We start from the raw sequence: 25,737 nt of genomic DNA, 5'->3' as shown, positions 1-25,737 counted from the left end.
TGTGTTCGTTTTATAAATGTTCCAAATGGTTCGCTTCATTTGAATTATGATACATAGAAATAAAATTACGAACTATAGAGCAGACCTACTGCAGTGTGAAAAAAAACAAGTTGTACGATACGATAGAACGAAGGTAATATATTTTAACTATGTTATGAATAATTTTGATTCGGTTTTGAACATAATGTTTGTGTAGATGATTCAATTCGCTGTAAAATTAAATCTAACTTTAAGCTAAAATACTAGTCTAGACAGGGAGTGATATATGCATATCAAAATCTTACCAATTTCACTTTTATTTTTTGTTCGTTTCGTGCATGGTAAAAATCAGTATGATATTTGTTTATTAGTTTTGTTAAATGCAGTACTAGTACATAAGAGATATATAGTTTAAGGTAAAACAATGTTACAGTATGATTATATGACCGACGTCGATGTCTTAAACGAGAGAAAACCAATTAGGGAACTTATCATAAAGAAGATAGAAGAACAAGAAACCGATGTAAGTATAAAAATAATGTTGCATTGGTAAACTGTATTAATAATTGGTTGATAAGATTCTATCGGTTAATGGAACGTCCAATTTGCATTAAATTATATTAAATAAAATATCTTGAAGAAGGCTGCAATTCAATCACTGTGGTGCAGGTTGTACATTGGTAAAATTTGAGTCATTTCCAAGATGGCGTCGTCTGTGAATTCGAAACAAGCACCTATTTATATAATAACTTGTCTGCGTTATTCTCAATGTATATTGATAATTTTGTGATCAGTAAAAATCTGCTTAAATAACGTTTTCTCGGTGACACAATATAAATGTGAACATAACGTTTCAATTAATTGATGAACTGGCCGCGGTGTCAAAAAGAATCATACTTGTAGCGGGGAAGCAACTTTTCTTTTGCCAACTGTCGTTAATCGATAACTTATGCCGGTAATCAAAAGAATATAATCCAGGGACAAAGACCAGACATGGAAAACAGACACACATAACAAAGAACATAAAGTAACTAAAATCATACATACAAAGTAACACAAGCAAATGAGCAACTCGGACCCCACTAAAAACAGGGAGCATGGACCAGGTGCACCGGTAGGGTAAGCGTCCTCTGCTTTTCTAGAAACACCCGCCGAGTTGCTTATAAAAAGTCATGTCCGGAGTAGACAAACGAGGAAAGGTAAACTATGAACCGTTGAATAAATCAGTTTTCATGGTGCTGATGGATACATCATAACGATTCACGAGTTCATGATGACGACCATAAAACTTCTGTTGTGATGACTTCAATCTTGTAGCAACATAACCCTGTTCCAGAAGCCTTGGTATAATTTGAGTCATTTCCAAGATGGCGTCGTCTGTGAATTCGAACAAGCTACTACTTATATAATGACTTGTCTGCGTTATTCTCAATGTATCTTGATAATTTTGTGATCAGTAAAAATCTGTTTAAATAACGTTTTCTCGGTGATACAATATAAATGTGAACATAACGTTTCAATTAATTGATGAACTGGCCGCGGTGACAAAAAGAATCATACTTGTAGCGGGGAAGCAATTTTTCTTTTGCCAACTCTCGTTAATCGATAACATATGTCCAATGATGTACAGTTGATCTAAGAGTATGTTTTATTCAGCTTTTCGACTGTGAATTCTGTTTTTCACAGATGACGCCATCTTGGAAATGACTCACCTTTTACCAACATATAGCTTACGCAACAGTTATAATTTTCGTCAGAAATATGAGGAGGCAAATGCAACAATATATTACAAAAATGTGAGGTTGCCATAGTCGTCTCCCGGGTAATTTTCATCACCGCTAATGTTGTTATCTATTATGTTGTGTCTCGAACGAAGGATATATCTTGGAGACTATGACCACGTGTTCAACTTTGTTTTCGTCTAAGTGGCAGTATCGTCTATTACGTAACCCAGAGTCATCATCTGTCGACACCGTTGTCTCCAGTTTATACCCATTTTCAGCTGCTTCATGTTCGTCAGACCTGCCTTTGTTTTTCCTGGCCAACCATGAGTGTCTGCAAAAACAAGCTTGTCGACAATAACAAAATATCCCAATCCCAATTAACATGGCAATTAACAATGAGATACCTGAATACCCCCAATTTGGAATTAGAAATCTAGTATCAGTTTTTCGTAAATCTTTTAAATGATTGATTAGATTTGTCATTGGTATAGTTTCCATATGTTGCAATGTGTTGGGAAGCTCATCAATAGTAAAATTAGGCAAAGTTAAATGAAAAGGGTTCCATATTGCGAATTCTGACACATTGTAAATTTCCATTTATCTTTTTAATGGTTATGAACTAATATGGTAAAAGTGTTAAAGAATCACTATTGGCAGCACAAGAAGTTTGTAACTTTACTTATCCAATAGGTGGATTTATTCTTGTGGTAGATAATTGAGAAGGATGACGACAAACTACAGAGTCTTAATCTTTTTTTGTGTGTGGCTATTACCCAAAGACCTTCCCGTATGTGATCTGCCATAGGGAGAATCGAATTTGGATAAATGAATGTTTGACAACGTTTATTTCAGATATTTTTTGTTTTCCATGAAAAGAGTAATGATGCATGTCTTACTTAAGTTTACTGGGTAGACTGGACTTTTAATGTTGCAAAATGGATTGGAACACTGTTTTAATTCATCTGGAGTCAACATCACATATTGCGTTCTAGCCTTATTAACTGCCAATGCATTACTTTCTAATTTACACTTAGCAATCAGTGATAATCTGCCACTACGATTAGACATCACATGAATAGGTAAATTGTGGGCCTGGAAAATTTCCAATTCTCCTTGATAATCAAGCAAAGGTAAAGAAAAATAATTAAACGTTTATCATCTTGAAGTAAAGTTGAACATGTTAAAGATTTATTATAATTCCACAAGTCCTTTTTGGGATCGGATCGACTGATCTGGATTATCCTCACTAGACATCATCCAAATGATACCTTTAATTTCCGGAGGCAAAATACCCCCTGAAAATAACACAAAGTGCATGTAAGGGAATGAACACATTCATCATCCTCTCTACCATCGTCGTCGGAGATGGCTGGCGGTACAGCAAGGTCCACATTGATTTCTTTCCGCCATACCTTCTCTACCACCGCCTTAGCCGATATTCCATCTCGTCGATCTCTGACTGTCTCACTTCATGTAAAGCCGTCCTGGATTTAATGAGAAATGCTGCTAACAGCGTCAGCATTGATGGCTCGATCTCACAATAGGATGGTGCCATCTGCATAAATGATACATGAACCAAATGTTATGACAACAGATAACTTCTAAAAGTTTTGGCTAAATGCCAACGAGTTCAACAACTGACTTCGATCTGAACCACCATTTCCAGTTAACTTTAAAAGAATCATAACTAAGATTTCAAAACGAATTAAAAATAAGACAATGAAAATGAATGCAATGACTACAATGAAAACTATGTAAACATCAGAATCGTTCACAGACCAACAAATAAAAACTTTAACTGTGCACAATAAAATTGACAACAGAACCACAAGATCAATATGACAAATGAATTAAACGCACTGCAAAGCAATCTTTTGCAAGACATCTAAAGTCAATTTCAATGTTTCATTTTCTTTCGAGGATTTAGAAAAACGACGTTTTTTACGTGGTGAAAGTATACGTTTTGGAGTAACAGCATCCACTGACATCTCTTCTCCACTGCTCTCTTCTCTAACCCGGTTGACCACGTTGAGCCGACCTTCGACGAAAAGGATTCTGAAAAGTACTTATCAGAGTGTGACGAAGAAAAAGAAGAAGAATTTTCACCAGATGAAGTAGTAGTACTTACTTCCGTATCAGTATCTATATCAGTCTCAGAAAGAGATTTCTGCTTAATTTTGATACCTTTTACCTGAGCTAATGGGGTGTCATCATCAGACGACGAAGTGGATTCCTCTTTAACAACCCGTTTGTGCCTCTTTGGTTTAATTTACTGAGCCAAGGGAATATTATCATCCGACGTTATCGCATCTGTTTTGGTGGATCTGAACTTCCTGAGTCTGACTCACCTTAACTGTCCATTTCTGACGTCTCTGGAGGTACTACATACCTAGCTTTGCGTAATTTTCTTCCTGTGACTTTTGGTATTTCCCATTCCAACGCTGCTAATCTTAAATGTTCAGCATGAGCTTTAGTAGTACTGTTATCTAACTGATTCTTAATAATAAAAGTAAAAGGACCTACCTTATCAATAATCAGAAAATACGGCCGCCAATTGCATTGTAACTTAGTTGTTTTGAGATGATTTTTGGAATACACGGGATCTCCAATTTGAAATGCCACGACCTTAGCCCCTTTGTTTGCCTTTTCTGCTTGTTTCCTTTTAGATTTCTTCGTGATCTTGTAAGTTTCCAGAAAAGTACGATGTTGATTTTGGAGGATAATTTTATGAAACTCTTCTCCCTCATATTTTCGACGAGGTTTTAACAAATGATCTAAAGGAAGAACACAAACTCTATGAAATAAAGCAAAAAATGGAGATTGCCTAAAAGACTCATTTACATTGAAATGAATGGCTGCCAAAGCATGGTTTAGATGTAAATCCCAAGAGTGCACATCGTCTGCAATTAATTTAGATAGGATGTCATATAATGTTCTATGAAAACGCTCTATTTTGGCATTACTTTTAGGATGTTAAAAACTTGTTTTAACATGTTCTATTCGCAATTCCTTCAATGTCTCTTTCATCATACGATTACAACTTTCAAGACCATTATCAGTAGTCATTTGCAAAGGACAACCATACCTGTTGATAATATGCTCAAACAGCAGCTCTATGACATTGTCAATATTCTTAGACTTTACTGCAAAGGCTTCAGGATAACCACTCTATAAATCAATAAAACCAATGACGTACCTGTTTCCGGTAAGAGTAGTCGGATAAGGTCCACTGAGGTCTAGGCCAATACAAGCAGATGGATAAGGTGGTATGCCAGTCTGCTGTAATGGTAGTTTGATATTCGTCAAATTTCTGGTCTGACAAGATACACAAGTAGAAATAAACAATTGTTTGTACATATTAGGCCAACTATATTTACTTTTCAGTGCATCAAACATTCTGTCCGAACCTGGATGACCCATGTTATCGTGAAACGCCTTGAAAACCATTTCATGCATGTGTGAAGGGACGTACAAGCGCATTGTCGGAGATGTGTCACTATTAGAGAAAAAATACAAACGACCATCTTCATCTACAATAAACTTATTCTGAATGCTTTTCGTCGCTTTGCCAGTTAACAGATCGTCTCTCAATTTAACAAAACAATGGTCTTATATTTCTCTTGCTCAGCTTTCAAATCTATTGTATCTTACTCGTCAGAACGATTATGATCATGACTAAAATCTAGATTTTGCTTATCACATGTGGCAAACTGTTTTTGCTCAAAATGATTAGAATTCAAAGTATTGACTTGAAAAGCATTATCACTTATATCGAGTTCCTGATACTTCTCATTACTATCAAATATCTGCGGGCAACCTTGAAAGAAAATCCGCCACTAAGTTGTTTTTGCCTGCAGTATATTCAATTGTACAATTGTAACTAGAAATAAAAGTAGCCCAGAGCTGAATGCGCTTGTTTTGAATTGGTGAGTCAAAATATAACGCAACGGTTGATGGTCTGTTCGAATAAATAATTTTGCCCCATGCAAATAATGATCCAATTTCTATAAAGCATAAAATATACTGAAACTTTCTTTTTCAATGGTACTGTATCTAACCTGAGATTCATTTAACTTGTGTGATAAAAAATATATGGGTTTCTCAAGCATCTGTCCATTTGGCATCTCGACTAACTGAGATAAAACTGTCCCTACACAATATTTGCTTGCGTCAGTTGAGGGTATAAAATCTTTTTTACAAATCTGGGTGATTTAACAATGGAACTGCGCACAACTTGGACTTTAATAAATCAAAAGCTTTTTGTTGATCCTCAGACCATACAAACTTTACCTTTTTCTTGGTTAATTCAACAAGAGGAATAGCAATTTCAGAAAAACCACTGATAAACCGCCTATACCAATTGAAAAGTCCGAGAGCAGCTCAAACCTCTTTTACCGTTTTTGGAGATGGAAATTGCTTTGACCTTCTGTCAATCTGGTTTAATACCGGTGTCTGTAATGACAAATCCTAAATAATTACTTTCTTTTTGCAAACATGAACACTTCTTTAATTTCAACCTAATATTGTGTTCTCGCAATCGATCAAAAATCATCTGTAAATGACGCATGTGTTCTTCTGCTGACCTAGTAAATACTAGAATATCATCAAGATAAGCAATCGCAAACTTTTGATAACCCTTAAACACAATAGACATTAACTGCTGAAAAAGAGAAGGAGCATTACAAAGCCCAAATGGCATGACGTTGAAAGAAAATACACCATGCGGGCATGTGAAGCATGCTTTTTTGCTTTTTCATCTAATTCATCTGCCCACTACGCAAATCTAGCGTCAAGAGAAGACATATACACTGCATTTCCGAACAGCGAGAGAATATCATCTATCAAAGGCAACGGCCAACTCTAAGTCTTGGTAATTTTGTTCAATTTCCGAAAATCACAACAATTTCTCAAAGTCCCATCATTTTCCTTCACATCTAACGAAGGAAAAGCCCATGGTGAATCAGATTCTTTGTTCACATTTGCGTCAAGCATTTTATCAATACACTCATCTACCTCATGACGATAATGCAATGGCACCTCGTACGGACGGAACCGAATTGGCGGATGATCCACAGCATCAATGGACATTTTCAAAGTCTTAGTCCTACCCTAATCCCTATCAGTTTGTGCGAACACATCCTCATTAGCTATAATCAACTCATTAATTTGATCGCTAAATTCGTCTGGTACCTGGACATGACTTTCTAATTCAGATTTGCAAACCGCATTGATTTCAATATGTGTATCCGGCTCTCCCCATGATACAAAATTCGACATGTCCGTTTGCGATATAGTTTCATCGGAGATTGGGTGAGCGTAACCCAAAAAACACCCACGATGTACCGTTTGATTTGTATTGTTCGCAATCATAAGCGGATAACGTCTACTTTGACGCATTTGAACTAAACTATTCCCTAGTATAATACCTGGATGAGAAGCAAGAAAACCTGCATCGGCGGCTTCAATTTGAATAAACTGACATTTTTGAAATCTAGGATTTAATATAACTTGACAAACATAAACTCGTTGAGGTTTTAAAACTTTTAAAACGTACCATGGAAGCTATACGCGTGTCGTTCTCTAAAGGTACATATGAACTATTTATTTTCAATGAATGCAAATCATAATATAGCCTCATCCCATATTTTGAAAGCCAATCCCTGCCTAAAATAATATTCCTATTTATATTGTTAACCACATAAAATTGATGTGTCGAAATTTCCTTTCCAATTTTAAACTGAAGTTCACAAATTCCTTGAACATGTAATGCAGACCCGTCAACCCCTTGAACATGAACCCTAACAAATTTCAAATTTGGTTTATTTCTCATAGAATTAAAAATTCTAGAATTTAATAGGAACATTTGAGCGCCACTGTCGATTAACGTGCGTAGATAACGATTGTGAATTCGAAGTAAACATAAACTTTGTGCACCCGCTAAATTGATGACTGAGACCAATGATGAACTCATCTGTTCTTAATGAAAATCGTTGTCTTAAATTTTGTTCTTAAGTGGCACTTTTAACAGCTGTTGCAAAATCAGGATTCTCCCTCATTAATTTCAATCTAAGTGAATCTTCTAAGAACCCATCAATACAAATTCCCAAAATTTCACGCTCATGAGCATCGATTCCCCCCGGCAGATCACCATATGCCAGATTCAATAATCTTTCTTACGTTGAATTGTGTCACTTACATAACCCTTAGAAGTTAAGAAAGCTAATTGTTTAATTTCAATAGCAGGTATCTTACTGACAAAAGCATGTTTTTTAGAGCCTTAACTCAACCTTTAAAATCTTTTGGATCCCCGTAAAAAGGTTTAATACGGTTTAGAACTGTTTGTACATTAACCGAACACGACAAGCTAGCTAATTGTGCAGTCAAACCATCAAATGGGTTTTTGTCAGTCATTTTAACAGAAAACAAAATCTAACATAACATTAAAGCGACTTACCTTCAGGAAGAAATGGTCACGGTACCAAAAATATGTGACAGAGTCTGGCACGGATAATAATTCCAAGACGTGTACACTGATTTCTACGTTTATTACAATAGTAAAAGCGAGATTTTCAGAATATACAACATGTTCAAATATATACCATTCAATTATATAAGACATATCCTTAATTTAATGTGAATCTGGACATAAACATTCTATGTGGCCAGTTTACTTACATTGCGTATGATTTACTGACCCATTTATTATTTTTGTACAAGTAATTATTGTCCTCCAGGTATCAATACATTTCTTTATTACTTGTTTTTCACCGAGGTATTTTTGTATGTGCATTTGCTGATACCTTAATTGTTTAGCCTTAGGTATTTTTGCTATTGTATAGTTACTTGTTTTTATAATATGTTCTTTAATTCCCCTTTTTGGTTGTTTTATACCCTTAAGTATATATAATTCAATTTATAATTAACATGAACAATACTAATTCTTAAATCCATTAACACATTCCTCCCTTTCTCAAAATAACAATTTAGTCAATAATGTCTAAGTACTGTTCCATCACGATACGTTCTCTCTTACACAGTTGATAATTAAGTGTAAGGATTTATATAACGTTACCAGATTGGATTATTTTAGCTAATAAAACAAATATCAACTACAAGCTGAGGAGACATGTCCGATATAATACATTTTCTGTTCGTCAGTTTGGTGAGCGTGCGTTGCTTTTAACATTGTCTTATATGGCGGATAGGTAAGCGTGATTTGTTTCAAAATGCTGGATTTTTATATCGGCAACATATTTGTCCAGTGTTGTGGACTCGTTTTTCAAGAAACAGTCGGTATTCAAATGGGAACAAATTGTTCACCTCTACTTGCTGACCTTTTTCTTTACTCTTACGATGCTAACTTTATAGGTGACTATTCCAGGATTCCGCTATATAGATGACGTATTATAATTAAACAATCCTAGTTTCGGGGATGCTAGACATCGTATCTACCCCCAAAGAACTAGGGATAAAGGATACTAAAGACACCTTGAAGTCAGTTTCATATCTCGACCTTGTGAATCGTTACAGTGTATCCATCTCCAACATGATAACTGATTTGTTCGACATGTCATAGTTTTTCTTATCTTTAATTGTCTATAATGGACCTGACTGTTTATGAGCAATTCGGCGTGTGTTTCTAGAAAAGCAGATGACCATTATCCTACCGTTGTGCCAGACAAATCTTCCCAGTTTTTTGTGTAGTCTGAGTTGTTCATTTACTTTCGTTACTTTGTATGTATTGACGTAACATGGTGATGTTTCTTCATGATTGAAATCACCACTAAATAATTTTTTGTTCGTCGTCATAAACTTGTGAATCGTTACAGTGTATCCATCTCCAACATGATAACTGATTTGTTCGACATGTCATAGTTTTTCTTATCTTTAATTGTCTATAATGGACCTGACTTTTTATGAGCAATTCGGCGTGTGTTTCTAGAAAAGCAGATGACCATTATCCTACCGTTGCGCCAGACAAATCTTCCCAGTTTTTTGTGTAGTCTGAGTTGTTCATTTACTTTCGTTACTTTGTATGTATTGACGTAACATGGTGATGTTTCTTCATGATTGAAATCACCACTAAATAATTTTTTGTTCGTCGTCATAAACTTGTGAATCGTTACAGTGTATCCATCTCCAACATGATAACTGATTTGTTCGACATGTCATATTTTTTCTTATCTTTAATTGTCTATAATGGACCTGACTTTTTATGAGCAATTCGGCGTGTGTTTCTAGAAAAGCGGATGACCCTTATCCTACCGTTGCGCCAGACAAATCTTCCCAGTTTTTTGTGTAGTCTGAGTTGTTCATTTACTTTCGTTACTTTGTATGTATTATTTTGGTTATTTTAATTTCTTCGTTTTGCGTGTCTGTTTTCCCGTACCAGAGATTTCTAATAAACTGACGAAAGAACGGACGTACCGATAGGGATAGCCTGTTTTGTCATGTGGTGATGAACAGAATAGAAGTTAGAATTAATGCACAAATTAGGGTTTAACTGTTTCCTATATCCTTGAAAATAAAATCATAATAAATGTAATGTCTTTACAAACTGGGTATTTTATTCATTAGATTGAAAATTGAGTCATAAAATTTCATACGTACCTTTAGTTCGATTATCCCTGGGATAATGAAAGGGTAGAAAACTTTTGATTGTTAATGTGTCTCCCATTATTTTTTTCAGCTTTATTTACTTTTTTTACAGTTTGTCAATACTTCTACATATTATTATATTACCAGAATGAAAAAAATCAACATTACGTTTTTTTAATTTTGTAAAGTGTGAACTTTTTTTAAAAAAAACTATTTGCAAAAGCTACATATCATAAAACACCTCATGAAGGCAATGTGTGAAAACATATTTAAATGATATCACGATAACATCACAGTTATATATTTCTTGCACATATTTGTCAGTATTATTTCTTTTTATGTATTTGACTTTAAATGGTATTTTATATTCTGCACATGATCATGAAAAATATATCACGCGCTTCATCAAATTTTGATATCTCTATTAAATATACAAACACAGGTTGCAAATGTTAATATTGTTGAGATCTCATGTAAAGATGTGCACTGGGAAACAGATGAGGATGGTTCAATGGTTTTCATATGCACTGATCAAAATTTATTTCTCCATTCCTTCACGGTGTGTCGCATAGGTTCCATAATGGCGAGTTTCTTTGAGTTGCGTTCGTTTACGGCGAGTTAAGTAAAATTAGTAAAAAAAACTCCTTTACCACAAAGGGTCGGCATTCCAATGGAAACAAATTGTGCCTCTCTACTTGATGACCTTTTACTTCACTTTTATGACGCCGACTTTAAAGCTGATCTGATCCGAAAGACAAGAAGTCGTTTAGCTATAACCTTTTATCTCAGTTTGTGCTATAAAGATGAGGTGTTATCGTTAAACAATCCGAATTTCGGGGATTTGATACATTACATCAACCCCCAAAGACCTTGAGATAAAGGATATTACAGACAATGTAAAGTCAGCTTCATATATTGACTTCGTTAAGAGATCGATTGTAAAGGAAAACTGCTGACCAACCTTTACAACAAACGTGATGACTTTTTATTTAAAATTGTCAACTTCCCTTTCATCTGTGGCAACATCCCTTCAGCACCTGCGTATGGAGTTTTCATATCACAATTCAAACGTTATGCTAGAGCTTGCTGTAACTACTTTTTGTATCGCACTAGCACTCTTACATCACTACAGAAGTTTTATGGTCGCCAGTAGTTAAGATGCACGTTTCAGGTCATATTTCCCGGGTAAGCCGGGGAGCACCCAAATCCGCATGCGCATGGCGTCACATCCGGTGATCGTGCACCGGAAGTGCCCGATAGAAGGAGGTGAGCCGGAAGTGGACCTTGGGTATGACCGGAAGTGGACCTTGGGTGACCGGAAGTGGACTTAGATGGGGGATCATTAAAGGGAACATTGAGACCTTTTGAAGTAGGAAAGAGGCCTTAAATGTTGGACAGGGGGAAACCATCTCCATTGATATCCTCATTAAGTGTCCTAATTAGAGACAATATATGGTATACTATAAACAGGTAAGTATAAAAAAGGGGAGTTCATTATGACAAGAGTTATATTTCTTTGTTTGTATATATTTTTTAATTTTACATTTTCATTATCAGTAATTTAATCTTTTTTTTTGTAAATTAATTGTAATTTCATTGTCTTTGTGTAATAATGTCGAAATGAATGGGTACTTTGAATAGATTTTAAATTTTGATTTGATTTTCTGTGTGTTCAAAGGATTGTGTAATTTGAATAGATGTCTCACGGGTTAGACAGATGTTTGAAACTTCCCATTTTACTGGTGATTCAATAGCCCATGTATTGATTTTTTAACCGTTTTTATTGTGCTTTGTGAATGCATTACAGGTGTAATAATTTTTTATCATTGTTTTAATTATTTTTGTTTTAATATTTTTTGTATTTTTTGAATAGTTAATGTTTCTGTTTTCACTAACGTCTAAAGATTAAACTGACTATCGTAAGGTTTATACGTTCGAACGTTAATAACTTTTGAATGGTGCGTTGCCTTTCATTTTTATTATAATTAGATTTTTATTGTCGACCATTCCATCACCTATAAGAGACACACTCAACCTTTTACATTTTAAATGGGATGAAGGAAACAAACCACGAATGAAAATATGGATAGAAAAATAAAATTACGTATACAGTTCAATGGTTTGCCCCATAACGGGTCGAATCAATATGAAAAAAAAGAATTTACCCACTAGAGCCCCATAACACGTTCAATGCAAGTTTTGGTGTACGCGACATACAAATATCGAAAACATATTATATAGAGCAGTTAAAAGTTCAATCTCCTTATAATAACAAAAGACAAACATTGAGCGATCATATAAGTCTCAAACAAACGAGAAATGAAAATATGGAGAGAAATTTAACATTCGTCAATGGTTTACCCAATAGACCCCCATAACATCAGGTCAAGTACACGCGACATGTAAACATTGAAAATATATATTGAAAAAATTGAAAAAAAAGTAATCGGTTTACCTGTTAGAGCCCCATATAAAATGTAAAAGGTTGAGTGTGTCTATTATAGATGGTGAAATGGTCGACAATAAAAATCTAACTATACTAAAAATGAATGGCTATTAACGTTCTAAAGGTACAACGTGTAAACCTTCCTATAGTCAGTATAATCTTTAGACGTTAGTCAAAATAGAAACATTGATTATTCAAACTGAATACAAAACAAAATTAAAACAAAAACAATAAAAACAAAGATAAAAATTTATTTCTTGGTGGTATACATTGCACAACACGTCCTTACACCTGTAATGTATTCACAAAAGAAAATAAAAACGGTTAAAAATCATGGGCTGTTGAAATCATCAGTAAAATGGTAAGTTTCAAACATCTGTCAAAGACAATGAAATTACAATTAATTTACAAAACATGATTAAAACAATTAACGATAATGAAAATGTAAAATTAAAAAAATATATATAAAAAAAGAAAGATAATTCCTGTCATAATACACCCCCCTTTTTATAGTTACCTGTTTATAGTATACTACATAATGACACTAATTAGGACACTAAATGAGGATATCAATGGAGATGGTTTCCCCCTTCCTGACATTAAAGCCCGCCTTTTTTACTTCGAAATGTCCCCATGTTCCCTTTATTGATTCCCCTATATTTCGGTCACCCAAGGTCCACTTCCGGTCCCCCTCCCTCTACCGGTGACTTCCGGTCCACGGTCACCGGATGCGCATTGGGGTGCTCCCCCGGAAATACGACCTGAAACATAAATCTTTATAGTACCTGAACCGCTCCGTGCAACACAATTTGCGATCGGTCATCGGTCACCGATCAGTTTCTTGTCAGTCATCGATCCGTCAAACCGGTGGTCGCATCACGTGACCACATATCGGTTACTGTATTTTACGGTTTTTTATTGTTTTCTTTGTCAATTGTACACATATTTACTTAATGTAATAGACTTAAACATCAATTTATACTTTCATTTTACATTTCTATTATTTCAGACAGATCTTACGTTATTTTACATAACAAAACTGCGATCAGATCGGTCACCGGTCATCGGTTATCGGTCCGTCAGCTATCAATATCAATCAGTCAACGGTCATCGATCCATCAAATCGTTGCGCGGATCGGTTCAAGGACTGTACTACTGTCGCAACCATGAACTCATGGATCGCTATGATACGGCAAACTCTAGCATAACGTATGAGTTGGGATATGAAAACTCCATACGCAAAAAATAAACGTTTCAATATAATGTAGTACTCAAAAGTTTTTTTTTATTTTTTATACGGTCATCCAACATATACCAGAATTTGAATTTGTGGTATTACCTACTGTCTTTGAGAAAAAATATAAAGGAATCAAACGTAATCCAAAGTAGTCATGATTTTATGATGAAAGTAATCGTTAAAAATTAATTACATTGCAAAAAATGTGCAATCTAATTGTAATTGTAATCATAAAGTATTAAGAAATTATAATTCAGGCAATCGAAAGCATTCCAATTTTATCAACCGTATGTCTGCAACAGATTAAAAACATTTTTTTTGTTTTTGATTACTTTGACTGCATGTTATACGTGACGATTTATCTTTTTGAAAATTTTGAAAATTTAGCGTTTTTTAAAATCCATCACCTGTGATCATTACATGTAACTAAATGATTACTAGTACTTATATTTTTTCTATTCTTTTATTAATTTAAGATTATATTTTAAGAGATTTACCTTTGCGTAATTTTAAAATTAACTGTGTCATTAATACATTTATACTTTTAATTGTTTTATATTTAAAGGAAAGTTCGTTTTCTATTGGAGATTTAGGAGAAATTATAAAGAAACATAAAATGTGGAAAAAATACCTTCCACGGGTAGAGCCATTTTACGGTATGCTATTTGATACACAATTTGATGAAATAAAAAGAAAACAAAACAAACGTTTCTATATAATGTAATATTCAAAAGTTCTTTATTTTTTATACGGTCATCTGAATATTAGAAGAAGACTTTATATGTAGGAATACATCATCAAAACAACTTACTACAAGTACACTTTAACCGGATAAGAAAATATAATTGGTATTCGTTTATTCTTTTAATTGGTAAATACATTCAGTTAATGAACGTAAACCACCTAAATAATTGTACCCCCTGCACGTTTTCAGCCTTAAAAGCAAACTATGAAGTCCCAGTGATTAGATTATTAGCCGATATGGGTGTATCGTTTGACTGTGCCAGTAAGGTGAATATGTTTTATCTTAAAGCTGACTTCACGCATTTGTGAAGAGAGTGTTCATTTAGAAACGAGGCAGTTCCTCTGATAGTGATGGCACATATTACATCTTATCCCACTAATGATTTTGTTCCATTGCAATGTTTATATCGTACATATTACCAATAGTACAAAGTTACAATGGATGGTTCAGAAATTAATTTTAATATTCTTTAGGAAATCAACCAAATTTTGCCAAAAATGAATGAGTTACCTCCTTTTTTAATGAATTTCAGTGTTAACTATGTAATTTATTTCTCTTTAACCATTGCAGTAAATCAAAAAAAAACCAACATTCAACTTTGAGAAAAGATGCATTTGTTATATGAAATAGAAGATTTGTGTTTAAACATAATTTGTCGTGCGCTCCCCCTAGCCTGGTTTTTGCATGGACGCCCTCACGAAAGAGTTCAATAACGATGGTCACAGATCATCGTTTCTGTGTCGATAGCAGATCATATGTTCGATCCATGGCTGTTACACCAAAGACTTTAAAATTGGTAATCACTCCTTCTCTGCAAACCTTGCGGTATTTAGAGGATAAAGTTACGACTGATTGGTTTGGAATCTGAATGGTGTATCCGAGTAAGGTAAAATGCTTAACATTTTTAGTCCCGTGAACCAGGATAATAAAGTTTCAACTTCCGGCTTGTCGAACTAGTACAAATAAAAGTAAGTTCGATTGAATAAAAAGTTTTCGTCTTGAAACCCGTAATGGGACGCTTAACCACTGTCATTTAATTCATGGTAGTTTGCTGAAAATCATATGAATTAAAAACATTTTACCTGGAAGATTTTTGTCATTTTCAACAATTTTGTTTCAGTATATACTACTACTGAAACATCCGGGGACTTCCCTGAAACTTGATTTTGTATATACTACTACTCGAACAAGCGACGATTCCCTGAAACCTTATTTTGTATATACTACTACTCGAACAAGTGACAATTCCCTGAAACCTGATTTTGTATATACTACTACTCGAACAAGCGACAATTCCCTGAAACCTTATTTTGTATTATTTTTTCTAAGTAAAACATATTACATTGTTGCAAATACAATACTAAGAACAGACTGTTTATACACCTATGCAACAGACTGTAACTTCGTTTTACAGGATGAAATACAGATGGTACTTGATAAAGGAATAGATCCGTCAAGAATTATTTACGCCAATACGTTCAAACAAGAAGCCTTTATCAAATACGCCAAGGAAAAGAATGTATCCCTGATGACTTTTGACTGCGAAAATGAACTACAGAAAATAAAGTCTGCCTTCCCGGAGGCAAAGTAAACCTGATTAGTTTGATACAAGAAAATATTATTCACTATCCCACTGAAACAATATCGCCCCGTGGAGGTCCGGGTGCTAAAAGAATAGGCCTGCAGCAGCGCTAAGCTTGTCGTAAAAGGCGACTAAATAGTGCTCAGAAACCTAGCCGGGGGCTAGGCGCTCTGCCCACAGAGCAACTGGGATGTGTGCCCCAGTTGGTGGAATGGGGTACCCCTGGCGTGTTACATGCTGGGGTTGTCAGGCTATAATACGGAAAACCTGACCGCAAACCATAGTGGTGCACCGTGTTGGGAAAGATGCCACGTTCCTCGCACGTTAAATAACCCTGCTGTGGTATTCGATAGGAGTAGGAACCTTTGCGCTCCGCCACAGGAGGCTAAATTACCCGACCTTACCCATCCCCCTTTTTCTAGTGGCAATCAAAATTTGTCGACCCTATTATCCTTGTGACCCATCCTTTTTTTATCATTTCATGTTCATTTTATCATCCATTTCATGTTCATTGTCTGAATATAGCTGAAATATTGCTGCTCGGACGTTAAACCCCAACAAACAAACAAACAAACTGAAACAATATCATTTTGCACAACTCTAGCATTTCGTTTCCATCTTTCAATGTTATCACATAATTATTCTACAAAAGGACACAAATAGGACAAATACAACAGGAATTGAATAGAACTAATAAAATATCACGGCCTTTTGGTCTATTTTTATCCTCACATACAACATCTTTTGTTAACAATATGATATTGTTTGGTACGAATTAACATAACAAAATAGATATGTTATCCTATATTCAGAAGAGTGACATATATGTCTCATTTTATCCATCAAAGGTTTGTATCAAACTCGAATCAATATCAGCATGATTCATGATAAATTATATTGATGTACGGTTCAATGCGGGAAACATTAATACTTAATCCGTCCTAGGACTTACATATGATATCAAATAGTCTGCAATATTCGGGAAATTAAAATAAACGTCCAGGAAGAAATCAATCAGGGGTGAAAAATCATTTTTCAAAACTGATAATTTGTGACAGCAAAAAATTATTTAATGTATGCAACAAACTGTCTTCAATTAGTCAACAAAGGAATATACTCATTTCTTTATTTTTGAAGGTTGCTTTTGCGACTTAATATCGACCATAACTGTGCGGTCAAACACCATTTTCGAAACAAGTACGGAAGTCGTTTTTCAGATATAAGACCAATTCTACATAGAGCTAAAGACCTTGAACTTGATATTATTGGTATTTGGTAAGAATATACTTTAGTTTAATTTGTTTATTTTTGTTTGTTTTTTTTTTTTTAATATATATATATATATTGAAATATCAGAAATTTTCATAACACTTTCATATCCATTTTATTACTTATGCAAAGCATTGAAGACGTATATTGCCCAGATTGTATATGAATTTGGCGTTACTTGTACATAAGCTAACTCATTATAATACGGTATTGTAAGTTTTTTTTTAATTCTGTTTACAAAGATTAATTCCATTTCTTAGAAATGCAGCTTTGTGGTAAGGATAATGAAATGCATAACGATGTATTACATTTTCAGATTGATATCTACGAAGAGATTATAACATGAAAAATTTGACAATATCTTTCGAAGTGAAAAACCTTTTTAATAATATTCATACATTGTGCAAGAGTAATCAAGGGTACCAGGTTATAGCGTAATCAAAAGAATTTAATCCAGGGACAAAGACCAGACATGGAAAACAGACATTCAAAACGAAGACATAAAGTAACTAAAATTATACATAAAAAAGCAACAAAAGCAAATGAGCAACTCAAGACACATGGCAGATATTCCACTCTGCTGAAGGACTTGTTTTTTTAAATTTTTAAACAGTTTATACGAAACAAATTGTAAGTGATGGTTTACACTTACAGCACGCGAAGAGCTAATAGAAATGTGAACAGGATCAAACCAAGATACTGAGTATAACCTGTTAAAAAATTGGAAACATGCCTCATAATTCAATTTCAAAATATCTGGTTTGCTCTAAGAGTACCATCCAATCAAAAAGCTTGTTACAAACAAATTAGTTATGTAGTTTTAGTATTTTTTTTTACGCTTTTATAAAAACAAATCCAGCTTCTACGGCGTTTTCGGTATTTTTTTAAACTCATGCGCTTCCGTAGAAATTGCAAGTATTCTACAGACTTTTGAATACAGAATATTCTGAAACTAATGGGCTTTCGAAAAATTTTACTGATAAATATAGATATTTTTCAAAGAAGCAGGAGTCGTCATCATGACCTAACTGACCGTTGTGGGATAGTTTTTTAATGGAACACATCTTATTTTATCTTAATGTACTCTACTTTCAAAGAGCAAGTGGGAGTAGCTTCTAGGAAGTAGGGATTGGACACTCTTTCGGAGCACTTGACTTCACCTATGATTTATAAAGGTTTCTTGCTGTTTGTTGCTTTTTTCTGTAACTTTTACTTGTTTTGTGCTGTTCTTTATCTGAAGACCTTTTATATTCCCATCGTTGTTTTGGTTTTCCATGTATAGGCTCTGCTTCGGTTTCTTCTTCTGAAACAAAACTATAAATATTTGTAACAGACAGTTAGATATCTGTTTTGTTTTAGTTTCCATGTTGGTAGCAATGTAATGGAAGCCTCTGCATTTGAAACTGCTATTGCACAATCAAGACATGCGTTTGATATAGGCTTAGAGATGGGATTTAATATGACTTTGCTTGATATCGGAGGAGGTTTCCCTGGAAGAAAACTCACCGATGAATTGTTTGAAGATGTACGTAATACAGGAATATGATCATGAATGTCTTATTATGTAATACATATTTGTTGATATCTGAATTAGCATAGCACATTATTATCTGTCCCTCAACTGACAATAAAATACACAGTCAACCGAATTGACGATGTAAATTGTATTGAGCTTTTCATAAATGTTGTATTAAATATTCACGAGTTATTCTAAATTATTCGTTGTATAATTTTATTACATGCAGCTCATTTAGTTTGAGATTAAAGGTCAACCATTTTTATTGAATATTTGCGGTGATATTCAGGCACAAATTTACAGATATTTCATAGTTTTCTCTTATTTTCTTTAACTTAAAAGTCTGTTTAAAGTATATCGGCTAATGTTAGTAAACCAACTAATTTAATCAGTTCTTCGCTTATATTTGTAACGTTTCATCATGTGTTACTTTGTCGACAAACATTCATTATTGATTTATTTGTTAAAGAAACATTTAGACAGATTTACTCCCATAAAGTCTATTACACATGTATCATTGATCACATGACTCATTTTAGATAGCCAATCAAATTAACACAGCTCTTGATAGATACTTCCCGGATGATAATATTCGCGTCATTGCAGAACCAGGCCGATTCTTCGTTTCTTCTGCCTTCACTATTGCAGTCAACATCATCACCAAGAAAACTGTAAACCAAGCGAACGTTGAATCTGTTGCTAGTAAGAATAAGTTTTTTTTCCGTTTCTAAAATTATTTATTTTTTTTGTTTTATTTTTTGCATACAACATATGGTGCCAAGAATGATCGTATTTGAATAAATGATCTGATGATCTTTTTCACTTTAAATGTTGTCACACCGTGACATTCCTATATTTGTTTTATCATAATGCACAAATATAAGAATACTGTTGTTGGCTCATATCTTGGCGTATATTTTCTGTAAAGTTGATCATAATCGAGTTCATGAAAGCATGATCTCGAATGACTGACTTATTCTACATTATATGTGTACTTTGTGTATTGTCTAAAGTTTTGATCGACAACATCTTTGTCTAGTTTGGATGACGTTTTTTCAAAAGAAAAAGGAACGGTATTCCTTTGGGAATATAGTGTGCTTCGCTACTTGCTGACCTGTTTTTTTACTCCTATAGGGCTAACTTTATATATTATCCAAACGACGAGACATCTGTTAACCAAATCCCTTGATCTCAGTTTTTGCTATATAGATGACGCGTTTTCCTTAACGATCCTAGTTTCGGGGATATATCTACATCGCAATGTAAAATCGTTCGAATATGCCATACAAACTATCTGTGTAGGGTTCTAGAGATTTATTGGACTTATGAATAAATACCCAGTGACATGTAAAAAGATAAAATTTGACATTAACAAAAGAAAATAGCATGCAGTTCACATAAAAAGGTAGATAACTTAAATTTTCTCTTGTGGCTGAAAATGAAAACACAAATCTATCCGTCTGGTCAATTCAATTTGAAATTAACCATTCATCTCTAAATATATAAGACTAATAATCAATGAACAGTATTAACAAGTCCTCCCCTTGTAATTATCTAATTTTCAAAATCGTCAGATATATAACTTGATTTGAATAATGAATAATCATGTTATTGGTGTCAATGGCCAAGCTGTCTTCCTCTCAGTAAGTCAAAAACTCTCAATAGACTAAATACATATCACTGAACCTGAATGAAAAATAATGACTTCATTAGTCTACATAAGTCGATATATCTATGCCGTAAATATTTTGGCGTCGGGTTATTTTGGCATTTTTCTGACAAGACATGCATTTTTAAATTTGGTGTGTTTTATACAGGCATTTTCAATTGAGCGAAATCAATCCATCTTTTCCTTATGCTACCTGTGATAGATTAATTTCTTTACTTAAAATACATTTATAATATTTTAAATACGGTTAACGGGGGTCATTTTAGTTAAGAAAACAAATCATTTTTTTTACATCGTTTGCCTTGCGCTCAACATTGATAATAAAACAATAAGTATTCTCAGTCTAAATATTGGCATACGTTTTTTTGTGGTGTGTTTAATTTTGGCATTTTTACAGGAGGCTCCAAATAAACCAAACTAAAACTACAACTAAAATATCAAACTTTTGACATTAATGAAGCGTAACCTGCAAAAAATTTAATTGTTTTGCATAAACTGGTCAAAAATTAAGGATATTACAGATTTTAATATGAAAAATTTAATATTTACAAATACATCATATCAATATTTACTGTAGCATCTACCCCTCGTGTTAATTTGGTAATTTCTTGTTGTTTGTTGTGTTTGTCTGTTTTCCCTGTCTAACCTTCAACTTTGAAATATATGTATTGATAACCGCCCAAATTTGGATTCCCTTGAAAATGATAATCCAATGGTTCTTCTATGGTTAAATGGTCAAATGCATATATATATAGAAAATGAGAACAAACAAAATATGTACATGTAATAAAAAGAAAATATAAGACAGAAGACGAAAAGAGAGAAAGAAACGAGAAAAGAAAAATCAGACATCAGGGTTGTTTCCATTCATTCACAAGTCTTATCAAACCCGACTGTGTGTTATTAAACAACATACTTTTCTTTCCTGACATGTATTGAATTGCTTAGAATCATAACTGTATAAATCGTTTACCAGATTTCAACAAACAAAAACATCTAACGCTTTCAAGACAGAATATAAAGTAGATATATTGTTTTTCTGAGAAGTGAATTATTTCGAAAATATATTATCGATTCTTATGCATTGATTGTAAATCTGACTGTCCAGACTCAAGGAGCAACGACAGAGAATACTATGTAAACGATGGAATTTTTGGATGTTTTTTTGAGACTGCGTACGACCCTGGCTGCTTCATTCCTATTCCCGTAAAGGTGAGCATTTGCCTCTCAATCGTTTTGATCGCTAATTGCCAGGTGAATTCCATGTTACTGATTTGCTACAATTCTATTTGGTACTCTATTTTAACAATCTGATAATAAAACAAAGTCATATATTGAAGACATCTACAAATAATAGCTATAGTAACATAAAGCTGAGGACCCTTAAAAAAAACGGAATGTTGTTTTTACGTCTACAGCTGAACTCTACTTGCAGAATGTTTACGTTTCAGTAAAATTCCTTATAACCATATTGGTGTGCGTTGACCAATACAAACATGGATGAAATGGGACTTTGATAAGTATCGAAGCTGTTACAGATTGACACCGCAATTGATATTTCATTTACAATCACAGTCGATACAAACATATTTGTAAGTATAAATTATATTGTAAATTGTGCAAAAAATTGTATTTCTTATTATTTATTTCAGAATAGTACTGATGGTAAGCTGTATAAGTGTAAAATATGGGGGCCTACCTGTATGCCTCTAGATATGATCATCGAAGACTACCAATTGCCAGACTTAGAACAAGGAAGTTGGATATATTTTGAAAATATGGGAGCTTATACACTTCCCATGTACTCTGCATTTAATAGTATGCCACGTATCAGGAAATATTTTTTCTGTGAACAGCAACTGTGGTAAGTGTCTAGTTTCAACAATCATTTAGTTTCCGGCCAATTTATCGACAAAGATATTTAAAACTTTATCCAAAAACAGCTACGGTGTACATAAAGCAAATACAAAGTAATACACTTGAACCAAGTCCGATACAATTTCAGACAACATGCATTAGAAGTAATACAGAAAGTTTAACCAGACATATACAAAATGGTCACTACTATAGTGTACTTTACTGGCTGATTCTGTATTGACCATTGTATTTATTCAAGGCAGAGGGCAAATGCAGCTGAGCGACATTCAACACGAGGCCAATGCAGAATCGACCAGTTCGAAACTCTTTTGACACAAGTTTTGTTAAGTAATCCAAACAGTTTGGTTCGAAAATAAAAAAATATATAGCCTGGTAGATTTTCACAATAAGTCATATATATAAAGACTAGAACAATGTGAAACATATTTGCCAAGCTGATTTTAGGATATGGAGGCCGATTTTAGGATATGGAGGCCGATTTCTAGGGGAAATCATAAGAATGTAATCCAGGGACGAAGACCATACATGGAAAACAGACACACACAACAAAGAACTCAAATAATCAAAAATAATACATACAAAGTAACCAAAGTGAATGAGTACCTCTTACTCCAATACAAAACTCATTGAACATGCCATTTTACATGGTGCTTATAGATATACCGTAACGATCCACGAGTTCATGATGACGACCATAAAACTTTTATAGAGATGACTTCAATTTTGTTGCAACATAACCTTTTAAGTCTGGCGCGATACAAAAAGTCTCCCAAGTTAAGGCATGCTCTGGCATAACGTAGGATGTATGATGTGAAAACTCCAAAATAAGGGGCTGAAGGGATGTTGCCGCATATAAAAGGAAATTTCAAAACATATGAATGAAGTTTTGAAATTTAGCGTTTGTTATAACTAAAATCATACATACAAAGTAACAAAAGCAAATGAGCAACTCAGACTCCACTAAAAACAGGGAGCTTGGACCAGGTGCACTGGTAGGGTACGCATTCTCGTCTTTTCTAGAAACACCCGCCAAATGGTGATTGCCAATAAAATAAGAGCAATGCAACTCTTATAATTTAAAAAAAAAACATTTAGAAATACATGTAGTATATATTTTACTTTCTTCAGGAGTGAAGTCTATCCCTAAAGTAAACGACGAGGATTAAATGACTATGGAATGTGATAATGACAGATAATTACATGTAGTTAATATTTTCTAATCAACATTTCATTTCAATCAGAAAGTTACACATATGATAAAATATACAATTAATTACTTAAATCAATACCCAATGAGATTAAACAGAATTTTGAAATCTAAATAATATTACTTGTGATGTTTGATTATTGAATTCTTACGATTAAATTATAAATGAATTACACATCTTTCCTCAAAAACGGTTTGTAGTGGTATATACACATCCTGTCCGTGTATCAATCAGTCTGACTACGTTACTCCTATACCGCTCAAGTGACTTTTATATTCTATAGACATTACCAGGCAGATATTCATGAAGGAAGATAACAGTTGATGAATACCTGCAGGGAAAAAAATAATCAAGGGAGCCAAGATTCGAATGATAATCAAAAGAACATGCCCAGACATGAAAATAAGACAAAAACATGAAATATAATCAAAATAATACTTACAAAAACAAAGATAACTCGGACTTCACTAAAGACTGGGAGAATGAGAACTCTCTTCTCATAAAAGCTAAACGAGTTACTCATTTAAGGTCATGTCTGGGTAAACGAAAGTCGAAAGAAAAATTATGTTACTGTGAACATATTGGTTTTAATGGTAAAAATGGGTGCACGTTAATGCACCATGAGTTCATGGTTGCGACCAACGAAACTTAATTAAAAGTTGCGGCTTCACATGCGTATGAATACAAATGAGTATGGCAACGTGCCTCCAAGTGAGGATTATATAACATATAGATTACAATTTAAAGTGTAATCGGTAATCAAGGAAACCAAGGTTATAGCAGTAATCAAAATAATGTAATCCAGGGGCAAAGACCAGACATGGAAAACAGACATATACGACAAAGAACATAAAGTAACAAAAATCATACATACAAAGTAACAAAAGCAAATGAGCAACTCGAAATGGCAAAACTGGAATCACGGACCAGGTGCACCGGTAGGGTAAGCGTCCTCTGCTTTTCTGGAAACACTCGTCGCGTTGCTCATAAAAATTCAAGTCCAGGGTAGCGGAAAGAGGAAAAGAGGAAAGGAAAACTATGACACGTTGAACAAATCAGTTTTCATTGCGCAGTTGGATACACCGTAACGATCCACGAGTTCATGATGACGACCATAAAACTCCTCAAGTGATGACTTCAATCTTGTAGCAACATAACCCTTTTCCAGAATCCTTTTTGTTAGAATTCTAGAGCGATACAAAAACGTTTGTGTAGTTACGGCAAGCTCTGGCATAACGTTTGAGTTGTGATATGAACTATCCACACGCAGATGCTTAAGGGATGTGCGAAAAACATGCGAAGCAGGCAGTAACAAAAATGTTTTAATAGCCCTTGCTAGCAGTATCTCGAGTTGATATATTCCTAATTTTAAGCAAGTGATCAATTTTGGTTTTCCAATCTTGACAGTTTAAATCAAATTTCGATGTGCGCCATAAAACTTGCCTCTTGAAAAAAATAATTGACCATATTGAATGAATAAAGCACCTAACTTACCAGATATCGTTCTTAAAGAGGGGAAATATATCAAAACGATTTGAAATAAATATGTAGATAAATATGTTCCGAGAAAAAAAAATAAAAAAATACGTTTTATGTATTAGATGGAGGACAAAACTTATTTGAATAATATGATAATTATATGAGACAGGGGAAACCTAAAACTCTCCCGAAGAAACATGAATTCAAAACTCCTTTCATGATTTTTGTCGATCAAGATATAGTATTCTTATTACTTCCCAATATCGCAATGTTTGTCCTTAGTTTTCCTAATACATTCTCATTGTGGTCATGAGCTGAAATGCCCTGTATTTGTAAGGAAGTATGGGGTGTCATGATCCGAAATGTCTGAACCGAATTGTTTAGTAGCGATCAGTTAAATATGTCAT

The 25,737-nt window shown here is 34.0% G+C and overlaps 1 protein-coding gene across 2 annotated transcripts; it reads left to right on the top strand.

Annotated features, from left to right (window-relative positions):
- The first annotated feature begins 255 nt into the window (after nucleotides 1–255).
- On the top strand, nucleotides 256–24,266 carry LOC148608265 (ornithine decarboxylase-like). 2 transcript variants are annotated; one of them, XM_088546636.1, is made up of 10 exons: nucleotides 256–502; nucleotides 14,550–14,640; nucleotides 14,919–14,995; nucleotides 16,144–16,316; nucleotides 17,449–17,586; nucleotides 18,940–19,105; nucleotides 19,636–19,798; nucleotides 21,874–21,977; nucleotides 22,418–22,629; nucleotides 23,772–24,266. In XM_088546636.1, exons 1-10 carry the CDS (start codon nucleotides 404–406, stop codon nucleotides 23,788–23,790), a joined length of 1,242 nt encoding a protein of 413 aa, XP_088402762.1. In that variant the 5' UTR covers nucleotides 256–403; the 3' UTR covers nucleotides 23,791–24,266. The 2 variants fall into 2 exon arrangements, with proteins under 2 accessions (XP_088402762.1, XP_088402763.1); XM_088546637.1 differs by lacking the exons at nucleotides 21,874–21,977; nucleotides 23,772–24,266 and having other exon boundaries at nucleotides 22,418–22,502.
- The last annotated feature ends 1,471 nt before the right edge of the window (nucleotides 24,267–25,737 follow it).

The sequence above is a fragment of the Perna viridis genome, chromosome 9 (genome assembly GCF_037379345.1).
Source record: "Perna viridis isolate PV_CMFRI_1.1 ecotype Kerala chromosome 9, ASM3737934v1, whole genome shotgun sequence".
In the NCBI taxonomy this organism is placed as follows: Eukaryota; Metazoa; Mollusca; class Bivalvia; order Mytilida; family Mytilidae; genus Perna; species Perna viridis.
Note: the sequence above shows the minus strand (reverse complement) of the source record. Positions and strands in the feature narration are given on the sequence as shown.